This window comes from Maylandia zebra, linkage group LG12 (genome assembly GCF_041146795.1).
Source record: "Maylandia zebra isolate NMK-2024a linkage group LG12, Mzebra_GT3a, whole genome shotgun sequence".
Taxonomy (NCBI): Eukaryota; Metazoa; Chordata; class Actinopteri; order Cichliformes; family Cichlidae; genus Maylandia; species Maylandia zebra.
The window spans coordinates 10,732,340-10,745,711 of record NC_135178.1 but is presented as its reverse complement, the minus strand read 5'-3'; the positions used below and the strand labels follow the sequence as shown (position 1 = coordinate 10,745,711).

At 38.8% G+C, this 13,372-nt stretch overlaps 1 protein-coding gene across 1 annotated transcript in view; it reads left to right on the top strand.

Moving 5' to 3' along the window:
* The window catches only part of si:ch211-158d24.2 (multiple epidermal growth factor-like domains protein 9), a 44,445-nt gene that overhangs the window by 27,315 nt on the left and 3,758 nt on the right, over window positions 1–13,372 (top strand). Inside the window, exons 3-4 of the mRNA XM_004574193.5 lie at window positions 714–853; window positions 7,234–7,383. Coding sequence (XP_004574250.1) covers window positions 714–853; window positions 7,234–7,383 — 290 coding nt within the window. The remainder of the gene's footprint in view (window positions 1–713; window positions 854–7,233; window positions 7,384–13,372) is intronic.

The window sequence follows — 13,372 nt, the reverse complement described above, 5'->3', positions numbered from 1 at the left end:
TATCATGTGAAATAACTCAGTTGCGAGTGTGTTATGGCTGAAGAACTCAGATGTAATTGGATTTAAGTTTGCTGGAGGATTCTTGGAGATGTTTTATACAATGAGATTTTCTCAGCTGAAAGCAATCATTCTCAGTTATGTAAAGAAAATGTGGCCAATAAAAGCCTTGATTCTCGATGCTCTGACGTTTCATAACCTGACAGACAAAGATCACAGTATTCTTTAAAACATCTCAAATGTCTGCTGTTAATATTTTTAAACATAAGAGCTGCTTAAGAGTTGCTTGTTTTCAGCATTCAAGAAATAGAACCGTGAACCTTGATTTATGCTACCTTTGTATGTAATAAATATACATTTGCACAATGTGTATTTTTCATCAAAGGTAACCACTCTCAAAAAAGTGCATGCTGGGAGGTCCACTAATAAGCTACCTTTGTTTATAATCCGGCTTTATATGCTACTCAGCAGCACCACATAGCTTTGTCCAGTATATAATTACTTTACATGATTTCTTACCACATTTGCCACTAATAAATCACCTCATGTAATTAATCAAGGCGTGGAGGGAAACCTTTTGTTAAAACCAAACACACAGACACACACACAGTACCTCATTGACATGCTGCCATGGTGTTATGGTCCACTGAAATGCTTTCTGCGACTGTATTTGATCCACTGGGTATTGATTTTTGTCTTCTGTTCTGCCCCCACAGTTCAGGGACATGTGTGTGCAAATCAGGAGTGTATGGACCGAAGTGTGATGACTGCTACCCGGGTTTCTTCGACTTTAGTAGCACTGGCTGTCGGCCTTGCCAGTGTAACAACCACACCAACTACTGCCATCCGCAGTCCGGTGAGTCAGCTGAGGACAAACGCTGCAGTTCAATGATCTCATTTTCATTGTCACTAAAACCTAACCTATTTTGTTTTGTAATTTTTCATTATTCAGGATTGTCTGAGTCAGCTGTGAAGAGCCACAGTAGCTTAGTTAGTGAAAGCATCTGCCTTGTAAACAGAAAATCCTGCAAATCCGCACAATCTGATTCCAAAATAAGAGCTTTTGTTTAGACAAACTGACTCCAATAAATATTATTTGGAAGCACTTTCCTTTTTGAAGTAATTTGTTATCAGAGTGATTTTTTTTTTTTTAATCATTTTTCTCAATAAATAAAGTCCAAGAAAACAATCAGCTTCATTTTAGAGGACAACTTTTACTCTCTGCTTTTTATCCTACTTCATTTTACATGGAAACTTCACTTAAAATTATAATCATCATAAAAACAAAATTTTTTTTATGATACCAGTACTGACTACTACTAATAATGACAACAGATAACCTGTATTTGTAAATGGAACTGATATTTATGTATATAAGTCTTGTGATGGTTTAACCCCAAATTCATGACATCACTCGTTGGTTTTTGGCTGTCAGAGTGGATTTTCAGAGCCAGTAGTAAACTGTGTTGGAGCAATGTTATTGCTAGCAACTACAATTTCACTCAATAAAGGCGCAGACTTCTTTGGCGGTCTGTAGCATACACCAGCTTGTGTTATTTGTCAGATGATTCAATTGAAACGCTCCAAAAGGCAGCGAACAAGTCCAGCTCAGAGACTCCAGGTAATAGAGTTGAAGCTTAAACACTGATCAGCTACACCTACTAGTTGTAGGGTCAAAGTGTCCTTGAGCAAGGCGAAGACAAGCAAATCCCAAAGTTGACTGTCAGTCAATTTCAGTTGGATGCTTTTGCATTGGGCTTTTTCTTGAGAACCCTGACATGGACAACACCAATCTGTTAGAGCTTGGAATGAAAGAAGCAGCGTTTGCAACATGCACTGTTTTGTTCATTGGCATTGCATAAGAAAGGCAGTGCAAATTGTCCAGTCTTTGCTGATTAAATACTCAAAACTCTTTAAATTCAAATGTTGGATTTGTCCAGGTTACAGTAACACCTTGATCGCATACCCAGAGAACAGTCTAATGCCGAGTTTAATTAATCTTTGGCAGCACAAAACTCCCCCACTTTACTTCCTTGAAGTAAATATTTGCTGTAGTCTGTGGTCTCAGCAACCCGAGAAGCAAGTTAAACACTAGGGTGCAATTCCAGTTCGGTTTGTGTTCTTGAGAGTTTGCACCTTCTTCAAATGTAAAGGAGGATTGCTGCTCGCTTCCCAGCAGTCAGGCCTTGAGACTTAGAAATCACTGGCTAGTGACAACCCCGAAAAGGAGGAACTGCACAGGGGGCAGTGTGTGTGGGTGGGGCATGTGTGTAGCAGTTTTAGACGGCATATGTCTTTGCATTATAATGCAGGCGCAGATGGAGCTCTTTAGCCTTCACTTGGGCTCAGTGTTCATAGTGCTATGGATTGCCATAGTTCAGGTTTGACAGCTCCCTTTAAAGAGAGATTGTGGCTTCTCCCTAAGGCTGCTCACACAGGAACTCCTTGCACAAATGCAAATTAGGCAGTATCCCAAACACTGTCTCATAAACACATTATTTTCAACCTTAAAAGTATCTAATGCAGGGATAAGTAAACAAGATGATGTTTCACTAGAATCTCTCTCTCTGAACCTTAAAACATACATTCAAATTTCATAATACTTTAACATATTAAATTCTGCTTATAAATTGGTGTCTCTGAACTGAAAACAAGCTGTCGTTGCATTTAGATATTCACTTTTCTGTCTTCTTCTTTAAACAGTAATTTAACCTCTGTGTGGTGATGGCTGAAATCCTGGTTACACAACGATATGGCATAAGCCTGTAGGCAGACTGAGTCACATCTACATAACCTTTGTCAGAGCTCATAGAGGCAAAACAGTTCAAACAAACATCGAAGCTCAACTCCAAACAGCACAATAGTGGTGATTGCCGTCACAGATATTTACAAGAATAACAATGCCTTTAATCTGGGATTCTTTTTCTTAAATAAAGCACTGAAGCAAAGAGTATGTTTTGAAAATTCTTTAAATTTAAAAAAAAAGGTGAAAAATATGCAGTTATGCTAAAGTGAGAATTAGCATGGACATCTCCTTGAATGCAACAACCCACATTAAGTATTTCCAACAAGTGTTTTAAAGCCTGCTTTATATGTTTTCAGTAAAATTTAAATGTTATCTGTAGATAAACATTAAATGAAAATAAAGGTACAAAGGAGAGTAAAGTTGAAAGACAGAGCATGTTGTAGTGAAGAGGTAAACAACATGCAAATGAACTGGTATTTATGCAGTCCTTCCCTGGTCTCACTGAACATTCAAAACAACTGCACTTTCTTTATGTAGTCTAAAAACTGTATTAATCCCACATCCACACCTATCAGTCATATCTGTCCTAATCATATCTGTCGACATGACTGATCTATTTATATATAAATAAATAAAACTTGTTTCTTGGTTGGTGTGTTAAAGGTGCAGTTGCACAGCCTTTGTAACATTAACATTTTTGCAGAGTGCAAAAATATTTTTTGTTTTTTAAATCATCTACTTCTGAAATGCTTCCTATTTGGGAAAGAAAGTTCTATAGGTGAGCAATAAAGCTGTACCCACCTTTTCAGGCATAGCATCCTGGATTTTATTTAGCTGCCTAAAAGAGACTTGCAGGTATTACAAGGCTGGAAAGTGTCAGGTGTCGCTGTGTGCAGGCAGGAGTAGTGGACCCAAAGTGCAGACTCACGGCAGGCAAAAGTGTATTTCAAAACTCAGCTTTTAATGCTGGATGGCAAAACGTAACAAAAATCCAAATGAACTTACATAAGCAGGCAGCCAGAACACACAGCATAAATGAGGGTAGATCACAACACAGACACAGAGAAACACAGGGCTTAAATACACAGAGGGAGCAATCAGGGAATGGGTAACAGGAGGGAAACACAGCTGGGGCAAATCAGGCCTAACGAGACAAGGGGAAGCGAAACCAGATACATTAACATCAGACATGGACCTTCAAAATAAAACAGGAAACATAACACAGACTGAACTAAAGACACAGACTCACACGCAGGCACTACAAGAGAGGGAACAGAGACGTGGGACCAGGACAGACACAGACACTGACTGGACATGGGGATATCACAGACAGGGGAGACAGCAACTAAGGATGCACAGAGACATAAACCATAAAAGAGAACTCTAACAAAGAAACCCAAGATTAGAAATGATAAATAATATAATAAATTCAAAACCCTGGGTCAACGACCCAGGCATCCTAAAAGAAAGACTAAAACAAGTTCCCCAGTACCTGTATTTTCTACCGGTGTCCTGTTAACCCTGGCATCTATTAGACTGATTTGGATATATTGCAAGCCTAATAAATATAATGCGATTTAGGGCTGAACGATATATCGCATTTGCGATAATATCGCGACATGATCAAGTGCAATTTTCTAACCGCAAAGGCTGCGATTATACTGCGATTATAAGGCTGTCCAAATTACTACCATATCCCAGAATTCATAGCGCGGCCCAGCCAAACTCCAGTTTCCAGCAATGGCGGCCGCTACTAAGTTTTAAAATTACTCATACTAATCTTTCTGGGTCACAAAATAAACTTTTAACATATTTTCAGGCGAGAAAGTAGTTGTGTAAACATCAAATATCTGCTCGGTTTATCAAGATATCCCATATTTGCAAAAGTGCTTCGACGTTTTCAGAGGCGTCTGCTACCCACCAGCTCGACAGCTAGCCGGGAGCTCGAGGATTACTGATGCGGCCGAGAACGGCACAACTCCCGGCACATCATTTTCAGATCACCGCGGAGTTTCGCTGCTCGGGTTAAACGTAATATATAAGTCACTTAGACAACCTAAAAATGTTATTGTTGGGCTTTTTTCAGTGTTTTGTTTGTTCGTGAGTAAATCGGTTTGGCTGAGATTAAAGTTATTAGATTAGATAAAATAAAACTTTATTAATCCCCCGGGTGGGTTCCTCCTTGGTTTTCACACAGCTGACTAAACGTCAAACAGAAAACTTGTTAAACAGAAGTATGAGACAGTCGAGAATTTACACCAGTGTCTGGTTATATTTTAGATAGCAAGAAGCAGACGGCCGAGTTTATTAAACTCCACCGAGACAGCGGTGACGCTAATCAGAATTTCACGCCTTTAAACTTTAAAGGCGTGTTTGTGTGTGTGTTTATACAATTGCTATTATGTTTGCACTTTATGTGTAATGTTACTGACTGCAGAGATCAGTAAGATGTGTGTATTTTTTATTTATTAGTTTTATTTATTTAATATTATTTTTTAATTGAATGACTGTCTAGTAGTTCACAGATGTCGAAAAACTGAGTGTGGTAAAGCCACTGATTTTTTTTTATGTATATTTCTGCAATCTGCACATTGTACTGACTTTCATTTTAATGTTTACACCAGGGTTCCTTGTCAGCACTTTATGCTCAGATGTTTGTAAGCTAAAAATAAACTATTGTGTATGTTCAAATATACTGTTGTGATTGAAGAAGTTAAATAAAAATGTCAGTCATCAATTCATGCATCACCTCATGTCATCATAACAGAGGTCTGTCTTCCAGGAAAGAACAGTTTAAAATTAATGTAATATAGTATTGGCCATACTATATGATGTATTGCTTGTCTTTGTTTAATAATACAGAAGACAAAGACCTTAAAAAATAATCGCATCGCAATCGCAATATTGGTGCAAAAAATCGCAATTAGATTATTTTCCATAATCGTTCAGCCCTAATGCGATTACATTAAAGCAATTGGTCAATCCAGGATTGGTATGTTGTAACAGGCCAGGATGTTACCTTGGAGTTCAATATAACCTCGACATACTTCATCCTGAAGTGAGCTGTGGTTTTTATTGAATGATTAAGTATATATAGTAACATGAAAGTTAAAAATCCATTCCTGTTAACATGCTCAAAGCATTCTAAAAGTATTTCTCTTTGGCCCACCTGGCTGCCTGCATGTAGTGCAAGGTGATTGCTTTGCAATGTGCCAGATTATCTTAAACCTTAAACCAAATTCACCATTTCGCTATTACATTATATTACTTAAAACTCTAAATGGCAATAGGCTAGCCAGTGAGTTCCAATAGCCAGATCACATCCAAGAGTTTTGATGAATTAGGTCATGGAATCAACTTCAAACAGGGTTTACTGTCTGTTTGGTAGCTCGCAGTTCAGCGATATTAGCATGCTAGTTGGCGTTCAGCAATATTAGCTGCACATTTGGTGAAATTGCAACTGTTACCTTAAGCGGTCTCAGCATAGTTGTTGCTTTGTCCTCACAGCCATTTGATATGTTTTAGAATGTGGTTAAGTATGTCAACCCAAGGAAGCTCTAATAGATTATTTGGCTATTTCCTGATAGACATTAAATGAGGTTCCTGTAAGAGCGAATAATGGTTTGATGGTATGTTTAAAAAAATAGGAATCATGACTCTTACTCCTCACCCTGATGGTAAACAGTGAAAACTATTAAAAAATATGTATTTTTTTGTCTGACCACCAGTCCAGAATTCAAAGACATTTTACTGCTATGTATTAACAAAAACATCAAATACACTCTGCTTCAAGACTTTTTGCATTGTTTTGCACTAGTAGTTGCTTGTTTATGAAAACCCAAATATAATAAAAGATTTTAGTATGGTTCTGTGTTAATTTTTTGTAATTAACATTTATTGAGATTAAAGAACTCTTTTTAAGGGATACCTGGCCAAGATGCCACCAGCAACTATCTCACAATTACAAAAATTATACAATAAAACACACGCCATAACAACACACACAAACAAATTAATTAATTAATTTAATATTCAATTAAAATTGAAACCATTTCATGTTTTGGAATTGGTCTGAAGGATTCTTAGTTTTGCTTTAAAGCACTTGATGAAATGAATTCTGTCATTTTCCAGTCATTCTGCACAAAAGCTCTTTTTGCCAAGTTCAGTTCATGCAAGTACAACAGAAAGCAACAAGTAACCTTGTGGACGGAGAAATTACCAGCATGTTGCATTGCAAACAGGGAACATATATAGGAAGGCACCAATCTGAGTATTGCTTTATATTTAAAACTGTATAAATGAGAGTTCCTCCGACTGAGAGTGTAACTCACATTTGTTGAGTGTCTTAAAAAGGTCTTAAAAAACTTTGCTTTAGATTTTTAAAATGTCGTCAGATTACATTGTTATATAACCAACTACTTTTGTTTTCTGTCATAAGCAGATCAAGAAAGAATAACAGCTAATCTTGTGACCTTTGTTCTACCTTTCAGGAGTGTGTCTGAACTGCGAGGGCAACACCCACGGATTGAACTGTGAGAACTGCAAGCCTGGTTTTTACCGCAGTCCTGGAGCTGCCCTGACCGAAGCCTGTGTGCCATGCCCCTGCTCTAACTCCACCTCCAATGGCACCTGTCACACTGGTGAGCACTTGTTCACATGTCAGGCATTTAGCGCTCATCCAATGGCTTGTTGCAGTGATTAAGCAGATCTGGCCTCCTGGCTTTATACTCCATTAATCCTGGGATTTATGACATAAAAACCTGACAGTGATGATGTCTTGGAAAGCATTTTCCACCTTCAAGCTGTTATTGCTGAAAATAACTCGGAATGACATCATGGTGTCTACTGTTGGCTGGTTATACAAACTAAAAAGAGAAATGCAGTCAAAGGGAGATGTAATGAAAAGGAAAGAAGGTGACATCAGAGAAATTATGTAGATAAGCAACCAGCAGCCAAATGTTAGATAACCTAAAAAGCAAACTACATATAATACCACATATACTGCATACATACCTTGTGTTTGTTGGCAGATTTTGAATGGAGTGAAATTAAAATGAGCCTTTCAAGGTCTGGTCCTGTTCCTGGATCTGCCTATTCACAACACCGCATAAAATGTAAAGTATAAAGAGAATCCAGTGATTTGCAATCCACTGTACATTTGAAAGAAAACTATTATTTCAAAGGCAACATATTGAAACTGAGAAAGTTTATTCCAGATATAAACTCATTTTGAATATGATAACAGCAGCATGTTTCTCACTGTGCAGCCACTGCTTTGCACCCTGTGACTGTACCATTAAATACAGTGCTGCTTCACTGCTCAAAGATGAGTCACTCACATTGTCATTTTAGGATTCTTTCAGTCCTTTAAGATATTACATTAGCATGGCTTATTTTTCTGAAATTATAATGATTTCAAAAATTGCTGAACAGTTTGGAAACATACCATCTATGAAAAGTGATAATTCTCTCCCTATTGTTATCTGCTGCTTTTTTCTATATCCAGTCGTGTAATTAACTGATCTTATTATTTGTGTATATTTCACCAAGTGTATTGCAACATTTCTTGAATTTTACTGATATGTGTGTTAAAATGCAGTATTTTTTTAAATGCCAACATGGTTGCAAGTCACAACATTAGATATGTTCTTTTTGTATTATTTTTATTTATATGTGGGATTTAACTGACTTGCAAAAACAACTTTTTTGGAAATTGAGTATCAATTATTTCCTTTGCGCTTTTCTGATAACTTTTCAACTGTAAACCACAGTCTTTTCGACGTTTCCAGACAAAGATCAGCACTCTAGTTCCCACTTCTTTCACCTCAGGCTGCTGCTGCCCTACTTCCACAACCTCCTGGAGGTCTCTGTGGAGCTGACATCTGAGTTGAACTACAGTCTCTATAACATTCTCAGACTACCTCAATTCTTCCTTTAATTTCATCGCAAGGAAGTAGTTTAAAAAAAAAAAAAAGAAGATCAGCATCTGGTCAACAACAATGTTTGAAATGATAAAATGGTGTATCACATGTCCCATATCAATGTGCAATCACCTTCAATTTTCTTGAGTAAAAAAAATCAAAATTTAACATTTGGTGAGTGAGAAACACATAACATAAATAACATATATATGTAATAGAGAAAAAATCATGGACCAAAGATGAGCTTGGCATCAATATGTCAGTAAAGAAAGCCTTTCAATTGCTATTGTTTTGAAGTTTAAAAAACACACCTTTTCAAATTGTTGTAAATAGGTTTAATTGCGTGGGTTCTCTCCGGGTACTCTGGCTTCCTTCCACAGTCCAAAGACATGCAGTTAGTGGGAATAGGTTAACTGGAAACTCTAAATTGCCCATAGGTGCGAATGTGAGGGCAAAGTGTTGTTGGTGTCTATGTGTTAGCCCTGCAACTGGCGACCTGTACAGGGTGTAGCCTGCCTCTCGCCCTAAGACAGCTGGGATAGGCTCCATCCTATGAAAGAACATGCATAGATATACTTCCTTAGATATACTTAAGTTAAGAATCAGCTGAAACTAAAGCAAATGCAAGGCAGACCAGTTTGCATGTGATGAACCTGCAGAATACTGCAGTTTTGAAATGCAGTTATTTAATTTCAAATAAGATACTGTGCTGTCCACCAAACAAGGGAATTTGGCAGTTACCTTCAAATTGCCTGAACTTCATTCCAGGCGTTAAATAAAATATGACCAGGAACCTTGCTACATGTGCTGTGCAAGTGATGAGTCTCTCATGGTGTGAGTTTGTGTGCTTCAGACATCACAGCTCATCCTTGTTGAACTGCACCATAACCCTTTCTGCAAACTGCCTTTGGAGGTTTGCGTTCAGCATTGCATCACTGGCCTCGCTTTCTACTGCTTATTGTCTTCTATCACCTTGCCCTTCCCCCTTTTGGGGCACACAGCTTTGCTACATCTTGATATGCCCTCCACCACTATTGGTGGTGGCCTGCATGGCAACAGCCATGTATAGATGCACTTAGACTGGCGGATCAGGGTTGCCACTGCCAGGGGCCATAGCAGAGGTTACAAAATGTGGGAGGGAGGGGATGGGACATGAACCAGGCAGAGCGTAGCTGGGACGGCATGTTCACAGCTGGGCCATTTCAGCGCCACCCAGGCAGCAGCAGACTGGAGCAGGGGGATGGGCATCATCATGTCCTCTATTTAGACAGCTTGAAATATGCTTGGGATGGTTCACAGGGTGAGGTGCTCTCATGTTAGTGGTGCACAGCTGTCGAGGATCTCACAGACTCAAGACTAGAACTGGAAAGAGATCAGCCTCCCTGTATAGGTTGCCCCGGCAACAGTGACAAGTGAGAAGATGCCACAATGCAGTATCATGGCTCCACTGTGAGGGGCAGATGCTTCCTAAATGTGCTGATGTGGCCTGTTGCAGTAAATGAATATCCTCTGTACTGACACTCGGAGAGGTGAAATGGAGCATTGAACCAGTTCAGAATGTGGGTCACACATATTAAATCATCCATGTATGATTGTGTCTTTACCCAGTGGTATAGAACAGTCAGGGTATTTCAGTTTATTCTAAGCTTCATCAGATATTTTGACTCATTTGTTTAAATCGTCTTGTGTTATATAATTGTGTATGTGGGACCTGCCTGCCTAACAGTACCACTCAAATGTGTGTATGTGTGTGCTGTTGGAAAGAGGAGTGCTTTGCACTTTTCGCTTGCAAAGCAGCTCCTGTTTCCTTTTGGTTGTATAACCCAGCAGGCGACTGCCTTTAAACCCCCAGCAGAGGTTAAATCAACCTTATCAGATGTGCCTTCCTTAGTTTTGCTGGAAATCAACACAGCCGTGTAACTACAGTAGATGGAGACCAACATCTAGGCCACTGGAAGGCAGCTATCTGTGCTTAAATCATTCAATGCCAACAGCTCTCCTGTGCTGACGACTGGAGAGGGAATGGTCTACTATGCTGCAGTGTCACACACATTATTTATACGAGTTCTCAACTTCTCATAGCCAAATTGTGTGCCTTCACCCCCTGCTCAATGACCCAGTTTTTGCTGTTCAGTTTTACACATCAAATCAAAGCTCGAACAGTAAGGTTTAGTAGCTCAGGTATCAGTGAGATTTATCCCACTGCAGAATCAGATTGCGTCAAAGAAATAAAAAGAACATTTAAGAACCAAACTGATGGTTCTTTTCTTTACTTATTTTCCACCACCAACATGTTGACACACACACTTTTCAACAAGTTTCAGAGCAGAACTTTGAGCAGTGCAGAACTAAGTTCTGTCAGAAGAAAATCAGTGGCTCCTAGTTTTGGAGCACACATTCTGTGGTTCTGTGCCAGAAACCAGTCTTTGTTATAAGAAAGTTGGAACCTGTTATTCTTTGGACAGCAACAGTGTTTTGATGAGAAGAGCAATCTGGGAACCAGTAAAATGGAACTGCAGGCTTGTCAGCTTGTGTTGAAAAGGGGAAAACAATGGGACCGTTTGCCATATTGTTCATGTTGCAAAAACTTTTTACCTATATTGGTGGAATATTCACTACTAACCTGTCTAACCCCTTTAGATTGAAGTAAATGTTTGCTATATGATGTGTTAAAAACTCCCCTCTACCAGGTAAATAACACAATCCTCCAATCCCCACCATCTTGATGTTGTGTTTTGTCTGTTGCACACGCATGTGTGTAAAAGTAATTTTGCAGGCTTGGTCAGTTACATCAGATACACAAAGAGAAGTTGAAAATGGGCCAAAAAAGACTCCAAGGTAATCACCTCAATGTTCTACTGTAGAAACATGTAGAAATAGAAATAGAAACACTACTATTCTGGAAGACTGCACATCCCTGTTGTCTGTTGAAGTTCAGGGCTGGGGTCAGCGTGCACTGGGCTTGAGCATCAGTCTCCGTTCTTGGCTAGCTTTACATTAGCACACATTAGCTTGTGCATATGCTCTCAAAGAGACAAAGCTTTGTTAGCAGCATAATGTATTGTGATACAATTCAGTCACTTAAATTAGTTTAATTATAACTTAGACCAGAGTTGTTCCAGAGTTGGACAAGCAGTGGCTGAGAAGGAGCAACGCTGCTCCTTAGTTTTTAATGGCGCCAATTAAGATGCCTCAGGATGACCACTGGTCTTACTATGAATTCTTCAGTGATAGTTACCTATGTTGTTCTCATATTCTCTTGGACTGACTGAAATAACTCTCTGACAGATTGTTGAAAGTTTGCAAATACTTGCTGTTTAATTTATAAATGCAAACAGATTGCCAACATGTTGTCATCAGTCTGTATGAGTCTCTCAATAAGCACAACTCGAGGGGATTCAAGTTCAATTTCAGACTGATTGCAGACTTGACTGATTTTTGTCTTATGGCAATTATGGCGGTTTTTACTGGCAGCGTTGTATTATGGGCAGAAATCTGTGCCATCAGAAACTGAATTTGAATTAGTCTAATTTGAAATTGAATTTATGGTTTGAAAATGTCACAGATTTCTGCCCATATTATATGCTTGATGTCATTTTGCAGCCAAAAAGATAACTGACATGAGATAACTTTTATTAATTAAAAAAGATACTGGAAAGGTTTGACTTTGACAATTTGTAGTTGACAAAAGGTAATAAATTGCAATACTAAGCATATCACTAAATGTTCAAAATCACAATACCACATTTTGAATGAATTATTGTGATAATTTTGTGTCATGGGGATGATTCCCACCTCTAAGTCATATGGCAAAAATCCTCCTACTGCAGACAGATTAACCCTTTAAAAGCAAAGGCTGGTTAGCCAAACACTGGAGCCCTTTGGGCAGTGTAACACATACTTAGCTTAAAATAATATTACTTGTAATTAAAATCTAAAACTGAATACTTATTACAAAATAAGAATTCTAATCATTTGGCAGATAAGAAATTTATCCAATTCAGACTTGATTTACTTGTTCAAATAAGGCGTTGATCATTTGGTTTGATTAATCATCAAGGCTGCCACCATGTTTACTTCAGAATCAGAATCGTGTTTATTGGCCATGTATATGTGCAGACACAATCAAGGAATTTGGTTCCGGTAGATGGTGACTCTCAAGCACAGCAATGTAAATCACACACACACACACACACACACACACACACACACACACACACACACACACACACACACACACACATACGTGTCGATATATACATTATACATGCATACACATACATACACAAAGCTGTGTAAACCAACTATAAATAACCAATCTAAACTTATATACATAGTATACAGGATGACAGAAATTAAATGAGGTGGAATGAATACTACAGAATGCACATAAAGTGCAGTTGCAGTCTGGCAGTGGGAGCAGTGCGACAGGTCAACCGTTTAGAAGGGAGATGGCAAGGGGAAAGAAACTGCTCCTATGTCAGATGGTCCTGGTCTGCAGGCTTCTGTGCCGTCTGCCAGAGGGCAGCAGGTCAAAAAGTATGTGTCCAGGGTGTGAGGGGTCTGTGATGATTTTCCCTGACCATTTTCTGGTTCTTGAGAGGTACAGGTCCTGGATGGAGGGCAGGGGGACGCCGATGATCCTTTCTGCTGCCCGTACAGTCTGCTGCAGTCTGCTCCTGTCCTGTTTAGTGGCTGCACCATACCA